This window comes from Nyctibius grandis, chromosome 11, assembly GCF_013368605.1.
Source record: "Nyctibius grandis isolate bNycGra1 chromosome 11, bNycGra1.pri, whole genome shotgun sequence".
Taxonomy (NCBI): domain Eukaryota; kingdom Metazoa; phylum Chordata; class Aves; order Nyctibiiformes; family Nyctibiidae; genus Nyctibius; species Nyctibius grandis.
In genome coordinates, this window is record NC_090668.1 from 13,901,386 (window position 1) to 13,928,494 (window position 27,109).

At 40.0% G+C, this 27,109-nt stretch overlaps 1 protein-coding gene across 1 annotated transcript in view; it reads left to right on the forward strand.

The window, feature by feature from the left end:
- MYO5A (myosin VA) overlaps window positions 1–27,109 on the forward strand; it is a 98,422-nt gene that overhangs the window by 22,335 nt on the left and 48,978 nt on the right. The window contains exons 4-8 of the mRNA XM_068410860.1: window positions 3,536–3,680; window positions 19,323–19,479; window positions 23,581–23,724; window positions 24,926–25,007; window positions 26,512–26,619. Of these exons, the coding sequence (XP_068266961.1) occupies window positions 3,536–3,680; window positions 19,323–19,479; window positions 23,581–23,724; window positions 24,926–25,007; window positions 26,512–26,619 (636 nt within the window). The remainder of the gene's footprint in view (window positions 1–3,535; window positions 3,681–19,322; window positions 19,480–23,580; window positions 23,725–24,925; window positions 25,008–26,511; window positions 26,620–27,109) is intronic.

The window sequence follows — 27,109 nt, forward strand, 5'->3', positions numbered from 1 at the left end:
TGTGAGTTTCATGGTCCCGTGCCTACTGATACCGCCATACTCCTCCCATAAGACAGCCTGCCCGGTTTGCATTTCGTCTGCTTGCAAACATGCTCTGTGTTTAGCGTAGTTTAAGAGGCTTTCAAAAGGAATGTGCTGTATGCTAGTTTTGTTTTGCTGTGTTTGGTGCAGCTTTAGTTGTGGGTTTGGCTGGTTTTATATTTTCTCATAGGGCTGGAAGACCTTTAGCTCTTCGTGGAATGGGTCTGCCAAAGGGCCTGGGAATGGCAGAGCTTGGTCGGCTGTTTTGCTTCCAAACGAGTCTCGAGTGATGATTCTGGGAACTGCGTGTGGGTTTATTAGAAACATATGGATCCAGTAGCATGGGGGGTTCCTGGTGGTCAAAGTGCAGGTGAAGGAGGTTTAACGCTGCCTGGTGGAATACCTGAGGAATGCAGCATGCTGTGAATTTATTGGCTTGGGATGTAGGCATGTGTACGTTACGTTATAAGCTAAGGAAAATGAAGTTGGCTTGTTGGCCTTTAAAAACCTGATCCTTCGGCCACGGATGTTCACCTTTCAAACTGCTCTATCAGTTCCCGTCCTGAGTACAAGTTACTTCCCTTCTGCAAAGATTATTGCCTCAGAGCTCTGCCTGAGGAAGGAGTTGTATTTGCCTCCTTAATCTGATTCACACATTAGCCAGGTTAGTTTGAATACCCCGTGAAGGTAGTTTGAGCTAACCCAGCTGATTTAGCCCAAAGGAGATTAAAAACACTTTAATCCACCAGAAGAATTATGATAACATTATTCTCAACCAACAGAACTAGAACTGGGATGGATGGATGTCCACAGCCCTAGAAATTAATTCAACCATGCTGTCCTTAGTGTAATATGTCAAATGGATATTAGATTCTTTAAAATTTCACTTTGAAGTAATCCAGACTTTTAAACAGAAAACCTCTTGATTTCTTAATTTCAAGTCAGCTTTTCAACAGCAATTCAGAGGTGATTTATAACTTTGCTTTACTGTTGGGAATATGCAATGAAGAATTAATGAAGGAAGTTGAAAAGTTAAAAAGGAAAATTTGAATGCTTGCATGGAAAAACTGGTATGGCTGTGATGAAAACTCAGTGAATACTGCTGGTTAGTTCAGATGTATAACGTACTGCCTGCCTGCTAATTTAAATCAATAAATTATTTATCCAGTTTGTCCATAGATGGGTGACTAAGTTCAAGATAAAAGAATTAGCTAAGAAGAATGGCAAAAAGACCAGCCAGAGTTCAATTTAGTGTAGTTGCAGGAACAAAAACACACAGAAATTTGATTTGGGGAGGCCCATGATATTTCTTAAAACAGCAACATGATTTCGTGGAGATAAAGAGAAGTTATATATAAATTAATCTGGATTATAGTCCTGTGAGACAGGCTGATTTAAAAGTTTTATAGAAGGCGTATCATTCCTAACTCACTTGTTTTGGATATTTCCAGATGGTAGTTGGTTGCTGTTTTTGCAGATTGCTACTGAAGTTAAGTGTTTTAATATGCTGGAGACTTGTCACGGGGCTGCTTGTTTTGAATTGAAGGGTTTATTTTTGCCAGTGTAGCCAAAAGCAGGAGGGAATTGTCTGCAGCCTTGCACAGCTTTTTTTTACTGTCTCTTTGATTAGACTTGCAAGCCTGGGAGGCTTGGCTTGGCGGCGCAGCCTTACTTAACTTTTTAGTACTTTTCACAGTTACAAAGGACGGATGTTGAAAACTGACACCAAGAATATTCCTCGAGTCTGCTGGTACTGAGGTCCCTTCCCCTCCCTAACCCACCTCTTATCTTTTGGCTCATCACTACAGCATTAGAACTTAGCATAAATTTTTAAAGTGACTTTTCACTCGAGCTCCTGAGTCATTTCAGGGAAGTCATGGCTGATGGAAAAACACTGACTCTACTTACATGGGCGTGTCTAGACATACAACTTGCCATATATTTGAGGAAGTAGATCGAGGTCTCTCACATCTCTTCATGAAAGATATTCTATTGTTGTTTAATGTTTTTACTATGGTTTGTGCTTGATCTATAAATGCATGACAGGATTTAGAAATGGGATGATGCTCCCAGCAGCTGTGCCAGACTATAGAATGCTTTCACTTCTCCCAGCTTTTCCATGGAACATTCCTTAGACAGACGTCACAACACTAATCTGCGTGAAGCAGAGGGCTCGGATCTGCATTGAGGAAGTGTATGCGTGTGTGTGTGAATTTCTGAGTAAATTCGGAAGTGAGTTGAGTGCTATGGAAATGCTTCTGGTGCAGGATCTTCAGGGATGGTTTGTCCGGAGAGCGTGTGCAGCATGCTTGCTGTGGTCGCTATGCAGCCATCTGCACCTGCATTGTCACTTTTAGGCACCAAAACATGTATGTAAGAAGAAATTCTATTTTTAAAATGGCCACAGTTAAAATTAGAGTTTTGGTTTTTTTCCCCCTTATCACGTTGCCAAGGTGGGGAGGAATTGTCCTGTCAAGAGAGCACAGTTTGCCTGACATGGCTGGGTCTCACGGGGCAGCGATCAGTATTTTCACCCCTGCACAGAGCAGATAAGTGTTCCCTACCCATTGTAAATGCTGCAGGAGAGAAAGGTATAAGTAATCTTTGTCAAATCATCCCTGTGAGCAGAGCAATCCTCATTTCTCATGAAAAAGAAAATTGTACCAAAAGCATTTGAGATCTCACTTTGTGGCTAGGAAGGATGTACAGGGTAAGACTAGGTTTTCCTGTGCAGGGAGAGTAAAAGGATGGCATGAGTTTAGAAATGCTGTAGTAATGAGTGGTATTAAAAAAGGCAGATATGTGTTTAATTGGGATAGAAAAACTAGGAAATGGAAAGTGTGAGTGGTTATACACACAGATGTACAAGATGAAGGTTTTATGGTGCCTTCTCGAGTTGTAATTACTTAATTTCCTGACATGACTGTGTGCCACTGTGTATCAGCCCTGTGAAATAGGTCTACATGGGGGTTTTTTTGATCCCTTTGAGCAGAAGGTTGTCCTGCCTGACTGGTAGAGATGCCCTGGTATCCAAGTTACACCGTGACTCTATTTTGTTGCTTGTTACAAAAACCGAAGATGTTATTTCTGGGCACAGCATAATGGCCAAAGGGTTAACACACTTCACATATCCAAACTGACAGCCAGCGAGGCCATGTAGTAGTTATAATTCACAAATCACATTATAATTTGTAATTCACAGTAAAACACAGAGAAGTACAATGCATATTCATTGGTGCACTGAACAGGCTTTATTTGAAGTCGACACACTCTGAATCTGGTTGTTTTGTGCATGCTAGCTTTAGAAAAGGAAAAAGTGTTTCCTAAAGCAGGGTAGAAGTTTTTGTACACAACAGTGTGGTCAGAATAAATATCTGTTGAAGTTGGTAATATCAGATTCTTATTCTTCTCTAGTTAATATTTTTAGGCTAGAACAATAGTTGGTGTTAAAGACATTTTTTGATGTATTTTGAAACAACTATTAATAATTCCTTTTGTTTCATTTCCTTTGTAGGTATCGTCTTAGTGGCCATAAATCCTTATGAACAACTGCCTATCTATGGCGAAGATATCATCAATGCGTACAGTGGCCAAAATATGGGGGATATGGATCCGCATATCTTTGCGGTGGCTGAAGAAGCATATAAGCAGATGGCCAGGTTTGTTGACCATGAGTCTTGAATTAATTGTTTTTCTAAAAGGAATGAGACTTAAAATTTCTGGCTGATGGCCTTCCCTTTAATTTATAGCTCATGAAATATTTTGCAAGATCTGTCATTTATCTAGTGTTTTAGTACATTTCACAAGAGGATAAGTTGCCTAAGTTAGTGAACAGTAAAGCATTATGAATGCCATGGAGATCATGGCCCCTGACAGGTAATAGGAATAACCACAGATCTCATAGTATTTAGGTCTAAAATTAGCCCAGTACTTTATAAGATGTTTTGTTTTGATTAGCAACATGTGGAGATATTTTTTAATCATCAGTGGAGTTTTAAAGAGAAAATTGCCACATTCTTAACTGTTTCATATTTATATGTGATACTGACAACAGAAAAAACATCGCTTGGCTCATGAGTGCTATTATAGGCTCCTAGTCATGTTGATAAAGTCCCAGCTACGTAATCTGCCTGTGGCTGTTGATTAGAATTAAGAGGGAGCAGAGGGATGATGGCACAGAGTGCCTGAAAATGGTGTCTCTAAGGACACTGTAACAGCTGCACAGGAAATCCTCATTTCTTTAAATGTTGCATGAAAATGAACTTGTCACCCAAGGGGAGTGGTTATTAGAAACTTCTTCCCCTTCACCCCAAGAACCTGCCAATTTGAGAAGCTTTTGAAATATTTTGTTTCTAGGATAAAGATCTTTTGGGCTACTGTGTGGTCTTTGCCTAGCAAGGTGGTCCCTGGTATCCTCACTGGTTAGCTGTGAGCTATTGATACAGTTTTCCTTGTTGACAATACAGCCCATGATCAAATAAATCAAGTAAAACAGTGGCAGATCTCTGGATTAATTGCGATGGCCCTCAAGCTGTACTGCAGAAGGGGGAGGCAAGGGGAGAATGGGTTGAAAATGAGAAGACGTTCATCTTTGAAATTAGATATCTGTTCATTTAAGAATCCATATGAGAGCTAGAATGAATAAAATGCTCTGTACGCTGTGAAGTTAGTCAGCTGTGTACATGAATATGGTGATTCATGATACCCACGTAATAGATAATTTCAAAAGAAAACGGAACGGTACAGTGTGACAGTTCATGACTTAGGGTAATTTCGAAATACCCAATGTTTGGAAAATACCCTGCATTTGCACTGGTGAATGGCAGAGGTATTTGCCTTACTTCCTTTCTGCTAAAAAAATAGACGTAATCTGGTATGGGAATTTAAAGGCAAAACTGTGTTACGACAGTCACATCTGCATTGTGGCTCTTTCAACCTAGCTCGCTGTTGTTTTACAGATCTAGAACACTATTACTTTAAACAGGCTTGCTACTCAAGTCCCTCTAAAAGCTCTACAAAATAAGAACTTTTTAGCCATATTTTATGTCTGAGGCACGGCACAGTGACCTGCAATTACGTGTCAGTGATGGATATAATCCAAATTCCCATAATTTTTATTTTTAATTTTAAGCAGTGAAGTAAGAGGTTGGAGGGGGATCTCTCACCACTCTCCGGAGCGGGCTTACCTCTTACCTGTGTTGAAATTTCAAATTGCCGCATCGCCTGTATTCTGCGTGCTTGTTAGCTGAAGCGTGTGCGGTGGAGATCTCTATCTGCCACCATCTGCATTCTCTGCCATCAGAGGAAGACTCAGAGGGCTGAGATTTTGGCTAGAATTTCCGATGTGGTTTTTCCGTTTTGTGTTAATTGCCTGCTCTTCAGCTCTTGCTGTGCCCTCCAGCAATTCTGCTGTCCTGAAGAACAACAAATAAGATGTGGGAGAAGTTCCTTTTTGAAACAAATGATGAGAAATTATATATGCATGGAAGCGATCTTAAATAATCCTTTTGCATTAATTAATTCATTCCTTTGTGTGTCTACAACATGTTATAAACAATTTGTTATTCTTTTATGAATAACTGACAGTACTTTCGTAGGTGCCAGATGAAATCTGAGCACGCAATGAAAATGAAAAAAAATCCTCTACACTGAAGTAACAATTTCATTGTTTATTTAGTTTCCTGATGTTTATTTCCTTTTTTCTCTATTTATTTTTTTTGGTTTGTTTGTTTTTAAGAACTTTTTCTGTCATTTGGACATATACTGGGTTTGCTCATTGAATTTCGCTTTCTAATGCTGTTTCCAATTCCTTAATCAGTTGTCCTGCACTTTAACTTCAGTAATGTTTTCTACACTCTGAACAAATCAAAAAATGTGCAGATTTACATTTCTGCAGCTGGTTATTTAAAAATGAAAATCAGATTGTCTGTGACTATTTCATTAACGCTTTAATAATTGCATTAAATATTCATATGGCATTAATCTGCATTTATGCATGTAACTGGTGAGATTTATTTTTCTGTTGTTTCTAATATTTCCTAACTCCATGTTTAAACGATCACTGGAATAATTAGTCGTGATGCTCCTATCCATAAGGCTTCAGTGAGCTCTACTAAATATTTATTCCTTAGGTCTTCTTGTTAATTTGCAATTTAATGATTTAACTTTGTTCTTGCCAGCTTTTTTACTTCATCTGCTGTGGCTGAGAAACTCTTTCCATGCGCATGGTTGTAACTAAATGATCTCTGTGGTCATCTTCAGCCGTGGAAAATCCCCGTGACAACACTCAGAAAAGCTGGTGATTGTACACTAGATATTTGCATTGCGTCTTCAGAAAAAATACAGTGCAAGAATGTTGACTGCTGGAATGACAGGGATGGAGCTCCCATCCGGCTTGTGCAGGAAAAGTGAGATTCAGCAACTGCTTGGGGTTAAGTGCAGTATGAAGCAGCACATAAAGATACTTTTGCATGTGGCATTTTCTGCAGAGAGAGGGGCAAATGATGTGGTATGTGTGGGCTGTGAAGTGGTGTGCCTGTTTGGGCATCCATTATTTCCTCTTTCAACAGCAGTTCTGTCCCCGGTTTCCAGTGGAGAGTTAGTGAAAAGGAATACGGCTTGTCTTTACCCATAGGTGACAATGAAATAAGCGATGACTGTTTGCTCCGTAGCTGCTTGTCCTTTTCAGCACAGGAAAAAGTGCACAGCTCTTTTAAGACTAATCTCATTTTGGATTATTATTTCTTTTCTTTATTTTTTCCTTTTTTCCCCCCACCTCTCTGCCCTCCGCTTCTGTTTCTCCCTTCTCATCTGTATATTTGTGCCTTTTTCCTTTTCTGTCTCCAACTCCTACAGCTCCTCTGCACTGACCGACCGCTTCATTTCCAACACCTTTCCTGCTCTGTGCCCAAAATAAGCAGTGAACTAGTTTTACAACTACACTTAAATTGTGTTAGACTTAGGGTTACGTACGCCTCGTACTTACCAATGACTTCATTGGTTTGGGTTGTATGATCCTCCAGACCTCAGGTGTAATGGTTCCAGTGCAGATCTCTTCCTCTCTTTGAGCAGGAGGAGATCCACCTGTGAGCGTGTCCCAGCGGGAGGGAGCAGGGTCGGTTGGATGGGGATCTGGCCAACGGGCTCCCCTCTGCCTCAGGGCTTTCATGCAGAGAGGTGTGGGGGCTGCTGTGGTTCTGTAGGAACAGCTGTAAAGAGTTGTGCTTTTGGAAAGAGCTGGCACCTGCACTCAGAGGTCTCTGTCTTCTCCCGGAGAGGCAGTGTGTTGTTCATGGACAGCTTGCTTCATTTGGGCAAACGTATACAGGTTTGGGACAATGTTTAAGGCAGACAAATGATTTAAAAGGAGGGAAATTATTATTGAAGAACTGATTTTTGTCTCATAAATATAAACCATAGTGTCAGCATGTAGGTGTTAGCATGCATTGAGCCCTTTGGACTACAAAGCATACCACTTTTGTAAGTCAGCATTTCCAATTTATTAACAAAAAAAAAAGTTCAGTCTTCATGGTCTCGTGGCAACTATGAAAATTGAGGCAAAGCATCAGTTGGCCAGTATTTGGTTTTTTTTGTGGTTGTGGTTTTTTTTTTTTTTGAAAGCATTACAACTTCAGTAGGAATCAGCCATCAGCAGGTACAGCTCATTTTTTTTGTAATATTCAGTAGAAGCCTCCATTTTTAACTGTACGGTTTGCAATAAGAGGAGATGTTGATGATTATACTCTTGAAACTGTTAAGAATTGCATTAATGTATGAGACTTATGATTATCAGTTTCCTAACATCAGGGAAAGAAGTTCTAAATCACTCTTACACAGGATCGCTTCGCCTGCCTAGTAAGGGTATATTGCAGTAATTAAGATAATGTATTTTGTTTTATCAGCACTTTGTTGATCTGATTTGTCCATTCTACTTGTGGTTAATGACAGATACAGCAGAGTTCAGTGCTTTTCAATTTAATAAATTAACTTGGAGATTTACTTCTGATGAATTAGTAAACTTGTCTAGCAAAGTGAAAGTAACGTTTGCAAACAGAATTACATACTGGTGAGATCCCTATAAAACTCAATGTGTACCAGGACAGAAAGCAACGGTGTTTAAAGCGTCAGTCTCCAAAGTTTTGCTTTTTTCTGTTTGGACAAAGTATAATGATTTATTCAATGTTAGTGTGTCTCTTTTTCATTAAATTACCTTTAATAAGCAGGCTGCCTCTCTGTTTTGTCAGATTTTCAGCATGTGTCTGATGGCTCTCAGCTACAGGAAGGTTTTTTTCTATCACTTTTTCTTCAAAAGGAGTTTGGTGAGCTGCTGAGTGGGTGTTTTGAAAGCACCTTGACTGACAGTCTCCAGTTATCCCAGGCATCCCAAGATGATGTCCTCTTATAAAAACGCACGTTTGATCAGCTGCTGCTTTGCTTCCAAGTGTCTGATAAATGGCTACTCTCTTCTCCCCTGGCAGAAGTTGGGAGGGGGATGATTAACAACCCATCACGGATCTGCATCCAGTTATGAAATGAGAGCCTGCTGTGGTGGGCATGATACAAACGTACAAGGGCCTTCTTTGGTTTATGGCTTTGACATATGACTTTTTAAATGAAATATGTACCTTGAAAAGATGATACTCTGGGGGCTCTGTTGTTAAAATTAGAATGAAAAGGGAAATGGTTCTTTCTGGTGAGAACAGATGATTTTGCAATAGTCTCTTATACTTTGGGTCTGACATTTTATGATGTTATGGGTACAAGACAGCAGATGGGCTAATCCACTTGATGTAACATCAGGGACCTACTTGCCTGAGCAGTGATTATTTTTAGGCAACAAAAGGGTTAAGCATGGTCATAGCTGGAAGCTAGAGTTCATGTAAGGTGTCCTGCTGGTAGCTAAGCAATGAGCTTTCCTAAACTGTTGCGGGAGTGACCTCTGACTAATCCCTAGATAAATCAGTTGCATAGTGCTGGCTCATCTTTGTCTGCTCTGGAGTGCAATCTGTCATGATTTTGCAGCATGTGCTGACCTCAGTTTTCTTCATTTGTATGTGTCGAGAGATGTTACTGTCAATTCATTATCTTTTCACCTTTTGCTGTTTTTACAATCAAGAGCTGTGTTTCCTGGATACAATTAAAATGGCAAGTGGTGCGATTTGTTAATTTAAAAAAAAGTATATCTGCCGGTTTTGAGAGTATTGCAGAACGTTTTTACCAAGCTGCTGTTGAAGAGAACCAAAAGATGCTTAAGAACTTGAGGTGTTTCAGAGTGGCTGAGTTTGCAGCTGGATCGGACTCAAGAGAATTCAGGTTATGTGTAATAGTAATATCTCACCTTCGTTTGGCACTTGCATGAGCAGATCTCTAAGTCCTCTACAGAAGGGATGAGTATCATTATTTCCGTTTTATAAGTTGAAACAGATGTGGGGAGTGGGAGAGCAACTTTGGTGAGTTCACCAAGGTGGCAAAAGCAGGGCACAGAGCCCCTGAATCGGAAGTCCTGATCCAGTGTCTGATGACTTGATCACACCATCTTGACAGTAAAATATGTGAGAATAGAGTGTGTAATTGATAGTGCAGCAGTTAAATGGTTTCCCAGTAACATACTTCCAAAGCTAATTTGTTTTCAATATACAAAAATTAACATGCTATATTTTGCATGCCTCCGTTTCCTGCAGCATTAAGGGGTGTCTGTGCCAGGTAACATATATTGCATAATAACGTTTGCTTTCATGGAAGGCTTCATGCTTTCCAGGTGCTTTACAAGCATTCACCAAAGTCTGTCTCCTCTAATCCTGGTATATCAATTTCTGCTTGTTTAGAAGACAGGAAAGGCAGAGATGGTGTTCTGTGGCCATGCCTGGATCAGCCCAGAGTTGGTCCCAGGCGTTGAGCTTCCAGTCCCTGGTCCTGTGCTCAGAACATCCTCTTTTCTCTAGCAGCTAAAGAAGATGTCAGTGAGAAATGCTGTTAGGCTTAAAAAACCGGTTACACTGGAAATATATTTAGAAATGTGGTTAAAGAACATGGTTTGTTTCATGCCTATTAAAAATAAATGATTTGACAAAGAATTAATTTAGTGCTTAGTCGGGAGCAATTGTTATGACTCAAGGTGCAGCTGAACATGTCTCTGAGTTGTTAATGCGTGGAGTCTGTGAAGACTGGGATGTGTCAGGTCAGAGCATGTTAAATCCAGATAGTCAAAATAAACCGATAGCTACAGGGTGTGCAGGTGGAACAGACCAAGAAATGTGGCTGCTGTTCTGTGCAAGAAGTGACTCTTGCTCCTGGAGCATAGCACTAGGAACTCGCTGCTTCTTTGCTTTTCCCGCACACCCCCCCACCCCGATCACATCGCCACAGAAAGGTTCAAAGCACTTTAGTCTCTAATAATAATCCTTAGCGCTTACCTAGCACTTTGCACATTCTGGGTGTTTTATGAAAGTTACCTTGTTAATCCACACAACAGCCCTTTGAGGGTGGAAAAAAAATTATCTGTGTCAGGCCACACCTTTTGGGATGTGCCAATACAAGTGGATTTGGAGGCTTCGGCACTGGGAATGCTGGGGTGACGTGGCTCTGTGGGGAGGGAGGGGCTGTGCCCGCTGTGCAAAGGAGCACTGCAAGGAGGAAACTTTAAAAATGAGGGAAAAGGGTTTCCTGCAGTACAGGGGAAGGTAGAGCGCTGGGGTGGCATTTATCGGTGCTGCCTGGTTGCAGGGGAGACTTCTCCAGAGGAAGGTGACCTCCCAGGAGAGGGGCTCAGCAGCTACGTAAAGGGGGTGGAAAGGTGTGCTTGCGTTATGTGGGCTATAGGAAGCAGCTGGGAAGTAAGAGGACAAAATGGGGATGCTTTCCCATGTTAAGGAGGCCAAGAGCCAAATCCAGAAGCAGGGGATAACGGAACTTATTTAGGGATGCAGATAACTTTGTGATTAAAATAGTTTGTTCAGAAGGTTGAGGAAGGGCAAGATACTGCCTTCTGCCCTCGATGAGAGAGGTCACAGGAAGGCTAGCCAGACCTGGCTGCTGCTGTTTTCGATCGGTCCGAGAGCATTAGAAAACTGCTGAATGAATTCTTGTTTATTTATTTATTGAACAGTTAAATTGCTTCTACTCAAAAAGCAAATTCTGGGTTTGTAGAGTTGCCAGTTTTTATAATGGCTTCTAGCAGATGCTGCGCACCCTGGGCTGAGTTTCAAAGGCCTTTGTGCTGAACAGGTGCTGCTAAACACGTCCAGCCTTGTTTGCTGCCACACAACGCTGCGCTTCGGCAAAGGTGACGCTAAATACATTGCACTGACTCAAGTTAAGCCTTCCGAGGCTGGTGGTTTTACAGCTGCCTTTCATTTTAGGGTAAGTGTAAAGAGCAATTTTGGTCTTTTCTAAAAGAAAATAACTGTAACAACAGAAGCATCACACAAAAGTGGAGCACAATTGCCCAAAGAGTGGACCTGGGACTTGCCCTGACAGGGGACTGGAGAGGCAGGTCTTGGGGAGAGAGCAGGCTGTGAGCTCTGCAAAAAAAAATCCTTGTGTCTCTCCAAAATGATGTTTCGTGCTGAAAAAAGAAGAGTGTTCTAGGAAAAAAAAAAAAACGGACATATTTTGGTTTCAAGTTTACAATCACTGGTATTTTTAGGAAACACAGTGTTTATTTCAACATTTATTGAAGTCAGACCTATTTAGTGAGCCTTCGATGAGGTGTGGAAAATCTTATCGTTTCATCTTACACCACACGTTTGTCCTGCTGCTGCTTTATTCTTTTCCCTGTGTTCATCTGCTATGCACCCTCTTTCCTATGTCAGAAGAGGCCCAGTCCCGTGAGGACAGCGCTCCCTTTAGCCTGCTGGGGCTGGCCGCCTGCGGCTGGCAAGTTCCCTCCTAAATTTCTTACTAAGTTAATCAAGCTGCTTTCTGTGAAGCTCACAAAACATTCGATACTACAGAGAACTCAATTAACTTTATATTGATACCTGATGAAAGCTGATGGATTTCACAAGAAAGAAGTTTAAAATCTTTTGTCGGTAATTATTGCAAAACTGAATAAGCTGTTTGGAATGGGTGGAGTATTAGATGTATTTCTCTATTCCTATAACATCAATACTTCTAAGTTATTTGGGAACATCGATAAAGCAATTACAATGATATTTAGCACTTCCACACTGCTTTTATTTTCAGTGCATTGTGTAAACTCCTTTTATTTCATCTTATCAATGAGGAAGTTACTTGGTAAAATTTTTTGTGCTTTTGTTTTTGTCATAGCTGCCTCATGGGGGGAAACTGATCTTTACTAAACAGATTTATTTAGTCATGCTCTCAGATACAAAGATGTATGAATGTTCCGACTGTAGATACTGCAGGTTATTTTGGTCATATGCTGTCACAAATATGCAACTGGGATGCTGAGAGACTGATTGCAAAAAATAGGATGCTTACTTAGGTCAGAGTTATGTTGGCATTGCTGGAGACCCTTGATCATGTCAGCTGCATGTATGTACGTGTATCCTTGCACAGTTTGCAAATCTGCTTTATAGTGTAGGGCGTAAAACATGTCACTTAGCTTAAACTAGGTTTGTATTGGTCCCTGGTTAATCCTGTGGCTCTCAAAGTAACTGCAGCTAATGGCAGGTACAGCAAGATTTCAGACACGCCAGCCTTGCAGCATGAGTCCTATCTGACCTTTCAGCAGTGTCATTAGTTTTTAAGTTATTTTCTTGGCTTGGTCTTCCTGCTGCTGTAATTCAGCTGTAGGATGGCATATCACTGAGTTCCAATTCTGTCTTTGATGGGCACAGTGCACATTGATGTTAGTGGTGATTACGTGTCTACACAGAGAACAGGATCTGTCCCAAATGTTCCCTGAGTCACAGGTTCCTTCCCTGGGAGTTTCCGTCAGGTTCTTTGATCATTCAAAATTCACTGTTTTGAAAATGTAAAGCAATTTCAGGCTTAAAAGTCTACCTTATTACCACGGAACTGCCGTAGAGGAACAGCAGTGAGGTAAAGCAGACCAGATTATCACTGCTAGATTAAATAAAAGCTATTTATTGTGTTCTTGTATTGAAGCAGTAGGAGATTTCAATGTTTGAAGATCACAGGATCAGGTCTCTAGCAGCAGTTTGTGCTGGTTTGATTTAAATAAAAAATGAAACTGGCGTATGCCATGGGGTTGGTGCCCTTAGCCATAACCTAAACTTATTATTCCAAAAGAAAAGAAGAAACCAGTAGCAACTGCACAAAAAAAAGGCAGTAGATTTGATTAAACCTCTTAGCGCTGGAGCAGTGAGGGGAGAGGGTGTCCTGAAGGTGCTGGCCTTCAAATTACCCTGACAAGAAGCTTCCTTAAAAACATCAGCGCCGTGACAGTGTCCTCAAGGTTAACAAATGTAGATGATTTAGGATCAAAGGCAAAGTAAGTTCTAATGTTCTTCTCATCAAATTGCCCTGGTATTTCGTCTCCTTATTTTCTGTTAAGGATGTCTCACTCTGATCTTTTCTGCCAGTCTCATCTGTGTTATATGGCATTGAGACGACTCAACTTAGAAGTAGTTCATCACAGGCAAGCATTTCAAAGGCCGTATCAGAATCTTCTAAAATCATCTGTCAGTGATACACTTTTGCCAGGTAGAGATGCTGGTGTCTTGGGTATGGATGGATTGATACGAATATTGAGGTTGATGCCAATAATTCTGTATTCCTTTTGTTTGTTTTCCCAGGCTGATGTTTTTGTGGTGTGTATGCTTATATACATCTATTTGACATTATTTGCTGTGGAGTCATGAGTCTGAAAGACAAGATCAAGTGATACATTTGATGTATCAGTCATAGGAAGTGAAAAAACACAAAAACAATGTTGTGCTTTGATGATTAAATTGAATAGTTCTGGGCTTCTTTAATCCCCTCTGAAATGCTTATTGATGGGTAGGTTTTTAACTGGTTTAGAGTTGCTGCTAGAGAGGTTTTCTATTGGTGTAGAAGAAGGTAAACAAAGATATCTGTAGGGATTTTTCAGTCTATATGTCTTGATTATCCTGATTTGTTTGGACAGTTTGCTATGGAAATAACGTCTGTGATGCAGTAAGATGTTTTGGTTTTTGAGGGAACCAGCTTCAGTGGGTGTAGTGATCTTAAGGAATGAAAATTGTTTGAAAATTGACAACTCTGGTTGGTCAACTGAAATGATTAAAAGCTGTCTTAGATAATGACAACTAACAATGATTAGTCAGTGTTGTTGCAGCACTCTACACATTGAAGGTGCCCAGGGACAGCCTTGCTCTCGCTCCCACTGAAGCTGACAGCTGTGACCTCATGGGAGTAGCATTTTCTCCATTCTGAGCCCTTCTGAAAGTATCTCCCTTACATTTCTATGAAATGCAGAATTTAAAGTTAGTAGTAGTCAATGCTATGAAAAGTATTGCATTAAGATATGTGTACATTCTCAACAAAGGTTTTTTTTCACATCTTGAAAACAAGATTTTTTTTTTTTTTACCCACTTTCTTGTTTCTTGTGCATTGTCATTTCCTTCATATTCTGCAAAACCCTTTTCTGTAAGGTTTGCGTGTAAGGTATCTCAAGTCAGTTTGTAGCACTCTTTTTTTTCCCCCGTGCTGAACCTCTTTTGAGCAGAAGCTATCTTCAGTGTTGAATTTTGCAATAGTTTTTCGAAGCATAAAAAAAACCCTGCTGGAATGTAGGTTGTAATCTCAAGCTTCCAGGAGTTAGGTAGGTCTACATCTATTCTGTTTTGGTACTCTTGACAGTGAATTTCCTCATAAACATATTGCTTGTCGACAGAATTTTGTGGGTAAGGCAAAATTGTCTTAAAAATTTACCAGCCTATGCACAAATCTGTTTCTATACTTTACCAGAATTATGATATGAAAAATTAGTGACATTTATTGCTTAGTCTATGGCCATTACTTGTCATAAGGAGTGGAGTTGTATATGGCTTGGATACAGCATCTCTGAATATTACTTTTCAAAATTAGACATCAGCATTACTTTTGCGATAGATAACACTATTTTAAATTATCAGTTATTTATTCCATAGTGTGTTACTGTTCTTCTATTTGACAAGAAATAGCTGTTACCCTCACGTGACTCTTAAAGGACAGGCCTGAGAGAATGGATATGGAAGATTTCTGAATCAAGTCTCCTTCTACTGCAAGCAATCTCAGCGTATCATTTCACATTTCAGCTTGTGAAATGTATGGACCTGTCATCTGAAAACTGAAGTTTTGTTGTGGTTTTGTCATTCCTTCATTCTTCTGCACTGTTCAGAAATGGCAAGAGCTGAATGTGATCCTGACCGATGCCTGAACATAACACTTTGTGTTTCTGTGACTGGTGAACTGCTCCCGGTCAATCTGTTTCACTCTGCTGGGGATGAACACCTCTTGTCAAGATAATTTGACTTAGTATCGTATCACTGTAGTGTAGTTCTGTATCCTGGGGTCCCATTGTTATCCACCTCTGGGTGAAAGAGGACTCCTCCACCTTCTTGTCTCCCAGCTTGCTTTCCCTCATTTCTCCTTATAAAAGCATAATTAAAATGTTCCTGCCATTCAGAAGTAATCTTAATTTTAAAATCATCTAATTATGTGCTTTATTCAGAGAAAAAGCTCCAAGATGATGAAGTATTGCATAGATAATGGATTGTGGTATCAGGCTGCAAAGTGGTGTCACACATAACGCTCTTGCCCTACTTACCTGTTTCATTGGCTGAAAGTTTTAATTATCGCTTTTTTTCTGGCTGGTGACATGTTAAATGCTCAAAATGTCAGGTCAAAGGTTGGGGGCTAATGATTTAGCTACAAATAACTCCAAAATTGTTATTTATACCTGAAAAAGAACTCAGGGTGTCATTACTTGTGTTTTCTGGGGATTTTTCCCTTTGTTTTGTCGTTTTGTTTTGTTTTTAATGCAGCCTGCTTATGAAAATTTTGTTTGGCATAAGCAGAGGTTGTATTTTAGACTGACCATTGCTTATACCAAACCATTAAAAATATTTCTCACCACATTTCGTGCACTTTCCAAGGTATTTTGATTCTATTTTACTTGTTATTTCCTTTTCAGTGTGGCATTTTGTTTCTTTAAAGTTGTGGCAGTAACAGCTCATCCCCTGCTGCTGTTGTGTTTGGGGTGTTGTGTTACGCTGTCCTTTCTCCTTCTTCAAGTGTCACGTGTGATCTTGGCTCTTCTGTTGTGTTTTCCTTTCTCTCTGCCAAAAAGCAGAAAGAATAATATGCTAGAGGGTGGTCACTCCAGTGTGTTAAAGGAAAACAATGGACTAATGTACTTTTGAAGACAAGAGTGGCTCTGAGCGTGGATGGAGCGCTGGCAGGGCGATGTGAGAGGACTCCCCTGCAGACAGTGAGCGAGCCCTTTGTTTCTCATGATTGCCATAGCTGCTGCAAACACAAATACTCATTGCAGAAGAGATGGCAGCAACGTTTTCAGCTTGCACAGAGCCAGCCGTATCTTCTCTAGGCGAATTTATGAGAAGTGTTTGTGTATGTGTACTTATACAGTAATACAATAATGGATCCCTTACTCCTGAGCACATGAATGAGTGCTAAGGAGAAGAGTACGTCTTCGTATCTTATGACGTTAGGGAAGGAAACTCTGGGCTAATTAGCAACAGTATTCTTAAGGAGAAATTATCTCAACCTCGTTTTTTCATTACTGCCTTTGAAAACATGGAGCTCCCTCCTCTGCAGTGCTGTAAAGAGATGAGTGCTTCCTACTGCTCCTGAGCTCCCAAGGAGGGACTAGGGACTGCAAAACCAGCGTGCGCTTTCCACGCTCCCACACGTCCTTCAGGGATGTGACAATTAGAATGAGACACATTTATTTTGATGTTCCTCTCTTGGCAACAGAGCTAGTTTTTTGTTGACAGTTTTGTAAGAAGTCTGTAGTACTGAAGCTGTGTTACTTTGTTTTCTGAAAGCCTTCTGTGCTTTGGGAACTAAACTAAAAATAAGCTTCATCATCAGAGGATACATTTCATAGGACTTGAGCTTTATGAGTGTTCATATATTTAATGATATTTAATACACGAAACAGAGCTGGTGATCTACAAATGAAAGGCTTGTTATGTCGTTGCCCATCTCCTGTGTTAGGCAGCTCCTGAAATCAGACCAGAAGTTTCATATTTCATAATGATATGGTTTGGCTTTTTTCTATGTGAAAGAACACATGAGGAATAAAAGAGAGCGCACTGCCAGTCCTATGAGGAAATTGTTCTCTGGTTTTGACTCACTGCAGGAACTGTCTGTGTGTAAGGAAGATTGATTGTTATCGGTTGTCCCATTTAAGCCTAGATGTTATGCCTTTGGTTGGACTTGTCCCATGTCTTTTTGCTGCTCTTTTTAACGTGAGCATCCATATAACTTACCTCCTGACATGCAGAGCTACAGGCTGTCCCTCACACATGTCTCTCTAGTGCTGGTGGACTCTGGGAGGGGGAATGGGGAAGAAGCAAGAGTGTTTCTTCTTCCTTTCCCAGCTGGAAATCTTCATCGCTGCTGCAAGCCTTCCCAGGCACCACAGGTCTCACTCAGGAGCGTGCATGGCAGGCTTGATGGCCGCTGTAACAAGAGGTCTCATCGGTGGGCATTTTCATTTCCCTGTGGCCACGGCTGGCGTCTCTGGCAGTCCAGCCTGTGTACCCTGGACTACACACAACCTGGTACCAAGCTGAGTAGTTACACTTTCCCACAGCTTTCCCATGGAGACTGACAGCTTGGTGTGTGTGAATGTGTGAACTGTGCTGCAGTCATTCGCACCTACCGCATGTGTTAAATGGGAGTCGAGAACACAGAATTAGGTTGCTTTGATCTTAACACTTTTCTATTAAATTTACATCAGCACCCAGCCATTTCAAGTAATTTGCTTTTACCAAAATGTGGAAAATCTCTTCCGCCAATGCCTTCGTTCAGTGAAATGAATCCCACCTCTGGCCTCTCCCGGAGATGCGTGACGCAAGCAGTGGCTCCTTTAGCCCACATCGTCGTTGCAACACAAAGTAGATGCTGGAGTTGTGCTGTTATCTGGGGACTTGGCAGTGTTTTAGAAGATAGGTAGCAGCTTGAGAGTAACAATGTGATCTGTGATTTAGCTTCGTAATATCATCAGCTGCTTTTTTTTTTTTGACCATCTCAGAAATAGAACCCCAGATCTGGAGGACTTTAGGCTACAGAAACCACAAATAGTTTTTCCATGCATAGTTCTTCCTTCCCCCTGTGTAGAGTTTACTGGTGGCCTCAAGCAGGCATTCAGAGGCAGTGCAGACTGTTTATGTGCTGCCTTGAACATGTGTGGCCTGAAATTTCATTCACAGTTACTGTGCTGTAAGTGCAGCCTGGTCGGGGCCTTGGCCATACGTTCTATGTTCCAGCCCCAGCTCTGAAGATCTAGGTTTTCTTTTAGGGTAAAAATAGATACTTTCCTTCTTTCTCCACTTTTCCAGTATGTAAGATAGAGTTAAGCTCACACAGCTCATAGGAGTATTTTGAAATATAATTAATTTTAACTGCTTTTGCTTTGGAAATATAAAATACTGTATAAGGCATTTATAGCCTGGATCTTTTAAAATAAAAACCATATAAATGCTAATTTCTATCCTTGTTATTTTGTAGTGTGTTTATATTTGTACAGTTGGGGTTATGGGTTAGAGCCCCTCTTAGAGATGAGAGAAAATTGTTTTTAGTAGCAGATGGAGATTATTTTTTTTAAATGAGAAGGAATTGCTTCACAATGAAGGGATCGTCTTTGCTCCAGAGCTGCTATTTATGTCCTGAACAGCCCTGCTTGTATTTTTCAGGTTCAGAACAATTCTGGGGAAAGTTGGTGATTAGATCAGAAGGATGAAAGGTTTCTGTTGCTGACTCTGCTGTTGATTTCTCTATCTGTAGGATGGCATTAATGATCTTTACTAATGAGTGCTGATAATTTAGTGGAGCGCTTTAGCAGAGGCTCTGGATAGAAGTAGCTGCAGGAGCATGTAGTGAATAGTGGTAACAGGCACTTTGCTGTAGCCAGGTTCCCTGGAGCGGCTCTGCTGGCTGGCTGGGCTGTGGCGGCAGCGTCAGCCCTGACCGGGCACCCTGGCCGCCGGCAGCCCAGTCAGCCCTTCAGGCAGCTTGGGCACTAACAACCTTGTTTCTGCCACGTGCATTTACATTACTGCTGTATTGCTAACATTTATGGTGCAAGGGTTGTTGCCAAGTTGGGGACACAAAAAATAAGTGGCCTTGAGAGAACAGCTGGTAATTAATATGTCTTTGTGTTTCAGAGATGAGCGGAATCAGTCAATCATCGTCAGTGGGGAATCTGGAGCAGGAAAGACTGTCTCTGCTAAGTATGCCATGAGGTACTTTGCCACGGTCAGTGGATCTGCCAGTGAAGCCAATGTTGAGGAGAAGGTCTTGGCCTCCAACCCCATCATGGAGGTAAGAGAGCTACTGCACTAACCCCCACCCTCCAGCTGCAGTTATTATTCTGGGGCTAACATAAGTTTTCAATAGGGAGAGCAATCCATACTTTTTTTTAAGGATCAAAGAATCTAGAATAAATATATTTTAAAATTTTGTTTTTAATCCATTTACCAAGAGGTGTTTCAATATTGTTAATGTATTTCACATAACAAAGTAATTTTTACATGAATACTGCTTTAAATCTATTCAGCTGTGTAACACTGGTAGTTCCCAGACTGCTGACCAAATGCAAGCGCAGAAGTATGGTTTTGTGTGTAAAATTCCAAAGAGGATTAAAACTTCTGGTCTTACCCACCGAACATGTACATCACACAGTGGGGGCAGGTAGATTATACTTTGAAGTGAAGAGAGTTGTTGAATACAGCAAATGTTCAATTATAGGAAATGTGATTAGGGAAGATAGACTGCGAAAGCAAAGTTACATGAGATGCACACAGTTTCTTTCAGAGGGGGAAAAACACGACAGAAAGTGTAATTTTGCTATATTTAGCTCAGACAAATGTTTCAGTTCTGGAAATATGTATAACTAACAGTAGTCAAGTCCCAAAGCCTTTGGCTTGGGAGCACAGGTGCTGGCAGTAGACTGTGAGATAACATGTACAGTTCCCTCCTGCTGCAGGATCTCTGTTTTCCAGGAAGCTCAAGAGAGGCTGTAATTCTGATGTCGTGGCCAAGCAGAAAACATTTCTTAGGCTCATCTGAATTGGTTTTTGTGTCTTTGCTTTTGTGTAGATTCAAGTTGTAGCTGAAGTTAAGGAACTATGTTAAGAAATGATTCACCAGAGAGAAACAGTCTTGGGGGAATTCCTTGGAGGGAAGTAGTGCTGTCCATAGGCACGCACATGTGCCTGCCTGTAGACAACCTAAGAAAATGCTTAGGACAACTGATGCCTGGGTAAATGTTTAGCATCTCTATGCAATAGTGTGAAGTATTAGTGGATAGACATGAGTAAATGGAGTGCACACAGTGAAATGTGAAATGCAAAATGCTGCCATTGTTTTATTTCTCAGGTGTTGTTAAAAATGACCTATATTTTATTTCTTCTTTCCTCCTGGTGTGAGGAGTTCATGATACTCAAACTCTAGCTGCCCCATCACAGTTGTGTGTGTTCTGTCACAAGGTAATTGTGCCTGGTTTGTGGTGCTGTGTGGTGTTTTGAAACTGTTTTGTGGGATAAAACAAGCTGTGCCATGATGAGCAGTGGACTCTGCTGTTGTGGGATCTAAATGCCCAGCTGTGGGAGGAAGCCAGGGGACCTGAGCCTTGTCTTGAGCTGCCCTTACCCCAGCGGGAGCAGCCTGGGCCTGGGGGAGCAATGGCAGTTTTGCAGGTGTGAGCTAATCCCAGAGTACTCCTTTCAGTGCTCCAGCGTTTGCAGTGTGTCCTACCATCCTTGGCTACGTTGAGATTTGGTGTGTGGCTAACATGACCGGGGTGCCGAATGCCCCTTCTGCCTTCCCCTGCATGCCACGGCGGTGGTACCTGGGGCCAGGCAGGCTGCCGTGTCCTCACTGTCTGTCTGCTAAGCAACAGCTACGGTAAGAGGCTCTGCAGGAGGGGTGTGCAGTTTGCTGTTTGTTTGCTGGGTGAAATACAAACCATCTGCATGTTTCTCTGGGCCACTTCTTTTGTTTGGTCTCAAAGCCTAAACCAAACATCCTTCTCTCTCACTCCTTGGACCCCACCTCCCAGTCAGTGGCCATCAGCTCACCACTAATTGTCTGGTTTTATTTCCAGAGCAAGGAAATTTAAACTGAGGACTAGAAATTAACTTTCCATCCATACCTTTTTTATCCACTAAAAAACAATGGTGGTGCTTTATTTTTATTTTCTAGGGATAGCAACAACTTCATGAACCTGGGTATAACTAAAATTTCAATTACTTTAAACATTGCTATAATTGGATGAAAGTTATCCTTTTAACTTCAAACACTTGAACTTTAAATGAGCTTTCGAGTGAGTGTTGTGAAATCTAGTACCGAGACAGACTCTAGAATAGCAAAATGAATGTTTCAAACTCTTCAGTTGATAAATCAGCAGAAACACAAATTAACCCATGTAGATTAGGAAGAAAATGAGTAATTCATTTTAGAAACAGGAAACTCCTCATTTGCTAAGTTGATTATAAAATCTTAGGAGCAGAAGGTCATTTTATTTTTTCATTTCTATTTGGACAACCTAAATATCAGCTCATTTTATGAGCTACCATCATTAGCGTCAGAATTTCACATCATCTTTGCCTACTAAATACTCTCTAACATCAAGTGGCCACTATACACTATACATTTCTAGCAACTATTTGAATAATTAGTTTTGTAATCAATAATTGTATACAGTTTTCCTACTGCAAATGTAGAAATTGTCAAGTCTTAAAACACATCTTTACATGTAATTTCCTCCTCACATTCTTTGTTACCCTGTGTAGCTATGCAAATTGTAGAGCTTAGTATGTACTCTGGTAATCAATCTTATAATACCAAAGACTTCCTTAACTGTTTTTGTAAGTAATAATTGGTTTCTGAAAATATTGCAATATTATTGCTACCACCACCACCTAAATATGTCACAGTAGCAATAATTTTAAAGCACCAGAAATCCAGGTTGAGTATGCTCAGTTTGAATGAATTCAGTATTTCTTAGAACTGCAGAGATGGAATTTGTTCTTACATCCTTTATAGCAACTGTTCATGTGATACCCACTTTGACATCTGCTCAGCCAGGCGTGCGTGCTGCTGTAATGGGGTTTCTGAAAGTCTAATCCCCGCTTCCCGTGCTGTACCCTGCTAACCCTTACCGAGTCACTGGCCTTTTGTTTACAGATTGGAAGTACCGATACTCAGCATTGCTATTTGGTTTCATTTGTTTTTCCCAAGGTTTATTTCAGTACAGAGTTCCTATGGATGCCTACATGAACTAGGAAGCTAGGACATAGATACAACTCTGCATTCTTTAGTTATGGTGCGCTTCAGAGTTAGGTACGTGGTAACATACACATGGTGGCACATGATAAAAGGAAGTGTGCTGTATCCAAATTACTCCGAATGCCATTCCTTCTGATACAGAGATATCTTTAGGATTTTTTTTGAAGGTGAATTGCTCTATGATGACTAAAACATGATCTAATTGGGAAGAGAAAATGCTTTGAAGTTCCGCATGTTGTAATTTGCATACCTCAAAGTTCTGATATTTCCAGCTGGTACCCATCACGGGATGAATCCTAACGCTGACGAGGTAAGGCAGAGGTGCACCAAGACCGTTTAGGAACCACAGTCATCATTTGCTCTGGGCATCCCAAGACCACATACTATAGAGGAAATACATTAAATATTGTTTATTGTATATGAAGCTGTACTGAATTAATCTAGGAAAGTTAGGCACATAGGGAAGCGGTGAAGACTCTCTCTGAATCAGAAATCAAGCTGCCATGGAAGAGATTCAGTTTCAGGCAAACGATGTGAGTCTGTACGTGCTAACGTTTAGATTATATTTAGGCACACAGTAAATATTTTATTATTATATGTTTGCAGAAGTAGTTTGGAAATGTAGTTGATTATAGAGTAATAACAACAGTAAACTTAGACAGAACATAGCAGCTGTTTGCTGGGCTATGGATTTATGATAGGTAGATTTACAGAGGTTGCAAGTACTATACATATGTCTGTACACATACATATATGAATATATACAGTGCGAAATAATTGTTGTAGTTTTATTAAGTCCTTAGAAGAAATCTGGGTGTATGTGAACATACTGTTAGACTCTAATTCCTTTTAAGAGACTTCAGAGAGGAATAAAGGATTTTTAGCTGGAAAACTGGACTATGTGGAAGTGAAAGAATTGCTAGGAAGATCAGCTCCAGATGTAGCATCAGTGAAATAACCATATGTTGATGTAACTTGCTGATCAGGTGGAGATTGTTCTTTAATAAATTCTTGATTATTTTGAAAGCAGGACGGAATTAATGTTGTTAAGTGTTTGTGAGCCACATAGATGATTAAGTAGATTTCATAATTTCTAAAAGCTGTTTAACCTTTACAATATTCCCTTTTTTTCAGTCTATTGGAAATGCCAAAACTACAAGGAATGACAACAGCAGTCGCTTTGGGAAATACATTGAAATTGGTTTTGATAAGAGGTATCGAATCATTGGTGCTAACATGAGAACTTACCTCTTGGAAAAATCAAGAGTGGTGTTTCAGGTAATACTGATGCAGTCTCCTTATTGTATATTTGTGTGACTGTGCTATAAAAAAAAGCTATTGCTTTTGATATTAAGTATTTCTCCTAAGAGATGGCTGTAATAGTGTATTTGTAATACAGCACGTGTGGGAGCAGGGAGAGAAGGAAAACCAAGTCAGCCCTGCATTATATGAATTATTTGTAGTTGTAAAATGTGTATTAAAAAGGCTGTGTATTTAAACATGAAATATCTTCAGTGCACTACTAGATATGAGTTTGTGCATACCATAGTATTATAGAATGAATAGGCCTTCAAAACCTAGCAGAAAAACCACTCATGCTCAAAAAGAGCTCTGTGTTGTGGTTTGTAATCTCTTGTTAAAACCCACTGCTGTTGCAATAATTATGGATGAGTCTTAATTGCCATTATTTAGGCAAATAAGAATATGTAGTTTCATCCTTCTTGAACTCTCTTCATTTTGGTATTTCATACGTGGACCAATCCGCAACCTGTCTCCCACACTCCCTCTCCATCTTTGCCTACCTTATAGTCTAGAGCTCAGTAAAAACGGACTTATCCTTGACTGGCTGCCTAAAGGTATAAAACAGATAATTACAGTTTGCCTTGTGTAAGCGTGTTACATGAAGTACCACGTATATTTTAAAAATAAGAGATACTTCTTGCAGATGGTTTAGCTGAGAGTCCTTTTCTGTTTTTTTTTGTTGTTGTTTTGAAGTTATGAAATTTAGAGCGCTTAAGTTCAGAATTGTGGTGCTGGTCGTGAGTCATAACCTTCTAAGCTGCGTTTGTCCTTCATTTTAAAATTCCAGCTTTGCCTTGGCAAGAAAGATACTGACTTCACCAGCTTACTATAAATGCTGGTATTAGTTATTTTGGGAAAATGAAAAGCTTTTACGTATGATCATTTCACCCACCCATAGAATCCTGATCTATATTTAATAGTAATCCACAGTTCTGAAAAGTGAAATCATACATTTTTTTGAAATGAAAATGTCTGCATGCTTCTTGCTGTTGAAAATGGATTAAATTAATCAAGAAGGAAATGATTGATGCTAATTTATCTTTCCTTTTTACATGTGGCTTCTATACTCTTAATGTAATGCTAGAGAAAGCATTAAACATGATAGTTCTTTTCTACTCATGGATGTTTCTGGCACTTGTTAAGTTGTGAAAAATAATCAATTCCTTTCTTTTTAAAGGCAGAAGAGGAGAGAAATTACCACATCTTTTACCAACTATGTGCCTCTGCAGCATTACCTGAGTTTAAAACTCTACGATTAGGTATGAAATTCATGTTAATTTTGGTGTGCAACTGCAGCTACAAAGTAGCATCTCTGAGCTTTTTGAGCCATAGAACCAAAAGAAGAATTGCTGGCTTTTAAATTCTAAACTTTTATACCTTCAAATACAAAAATATATTGAAAATAACTAAAATTGCACATCTCAGACTTTACTTTCCTTTCATCTAAAAAACACAACGGATTTGTTTATTCAGCACACTCTTAACATACTGCAGTTGTAATCACTAGAACTTACTATGTCCTGGATTCTAGAGTAGCTTTCTAGTGGCAAGGGTGAAATTCTCTTCTCTTGGTCGTTTAAAACCATTTTTTCATGGCTCCAGCTACTAGAGAATTTGACCATTTCTGGTATAAACACCTGAAAAGCTTATTTTGCATCTGCGTACTTTCACTTGGGCTGTTACCAACAACTACTTTACCATCTCTGCTAACTTGGTGATCACAAAACTGATAAGTGAAATTTTTCATTTTTCATATTAAAATGTTGATAAAGGAAAGGTTTCTTATTTAACAGGAACTCGTACTTTGTAAAAGAAAGGCATTAGGATGATCTTGGGACAGGCAATCACCTCATCATTTTTAAAATTCAATATAAATTTCAGTGCTGCTTGTATATTTTTAAAAGTTGGCTTCACAGTGGGAAAACTGCACAGCCTGTCAGTACTGATTTCTGAAATATCGTTCTGGTTTTAAAGCATTTCTCTGCTCTTCTGCACCATCCTGGCACATTTAGGATTCACATCTGCTGACACAGGAAAGAAAGGAACTGATGTAATTATAACTAAAGAAGCCATTTAGCGGACTCCTCTTTCAGCATTCTTGAAACCTTATCAGATCAGAAGAAAAGGAGTCTGTTACTGCAGCTGGAAGCATGACCACTGAAATCATAGAGATTCACACAGTACCCAGGAGAGCTACTGCTCTCCCAGTGAAGCCCAGGGCTGTCCCCAGAGCGGTATGAAGCTGTCAGTTCTCCAACCACGACTTCTCAGCCAGAACAGATCACAGATACTCATCAGACTAAACCATACGGTAAACTAGAAATGGGAAGAAAATGGGCAAAATAGAATTTTAAAGATATCCTGATGCAATAATAGCATAATAATACCTGCCACATAATCACAAAGTGCTGCTGCTGTCAACTCTGCACCTGCCCCCTGGCTAGTTGGCTCAGACTTGGAGAATAATTGCTTCCAAAGTGATTATTCCACAGGTGTGGAAGTCTGAACCGAGGTTAGGTAGAGAATATGCTTGAGGGCATATTGTAGGAACCAGGTAGCTTAAGAAAACTTATTTGCACGGTTAAATCTTGAAAAAATTCTTCTCCAGAATAAGTGGGTCCTATGAGCCAGGAGAAAAAATATACTGACATATTTCAAACCATGGGTTCTGCCAAGAGCAACTTAATCATTACACAGCTTTGCAGATGTGGTGTGAATTTCTGCATCAGTGTTGTGTAACAGATTTGTTTTTTTCTCTTACAGGGAATGCAAATTACTTTCACTATACAAAGCAAGGTGGAAGCCCTGTGATTGATGGTGTTGACGATGCCAAGGAAATGGTAAACACTAGGCAGGCCTGCACTTTGCTAGGTAATTTGTAAAACACAATCATATCCCAAATCCAATATACTAGCAAGCATTTTCTATATGTTGGTGTGTATTATTTTCTTCATACTCTGATGTGCTTAAAAACAGGAGTTTGATAAACTTTGGGATTGAGATACTTTTTATTGCATTAAGAAGGTATTTAAATTGCAGTGGAGTCACATATCTCATGTAGGAGTAGGACATGTTATCTGAACATAAATAAACGGTTGATTCCCTTGGTGTAGTGTATACAATATTGGAGGTCACTGAGAAAGCACTTTGAAACAACAAGTTAAATAGTTCATTTTAATGCATCTTTTTTGCATCTGGTTGTAAAATGTTTTTAATAGAAGTGGAGCCAAGCAGTACTTTCAAATACCAAATTCTCTGGAAAAAGAACGTGCACCGGTGGCAGTTTTTGCCTTCTTAATAAAATTTTTTCATCAACTTCAGCTTGTGGTTCTTTACTTCTTTCTCCATTCAAAACATTTTA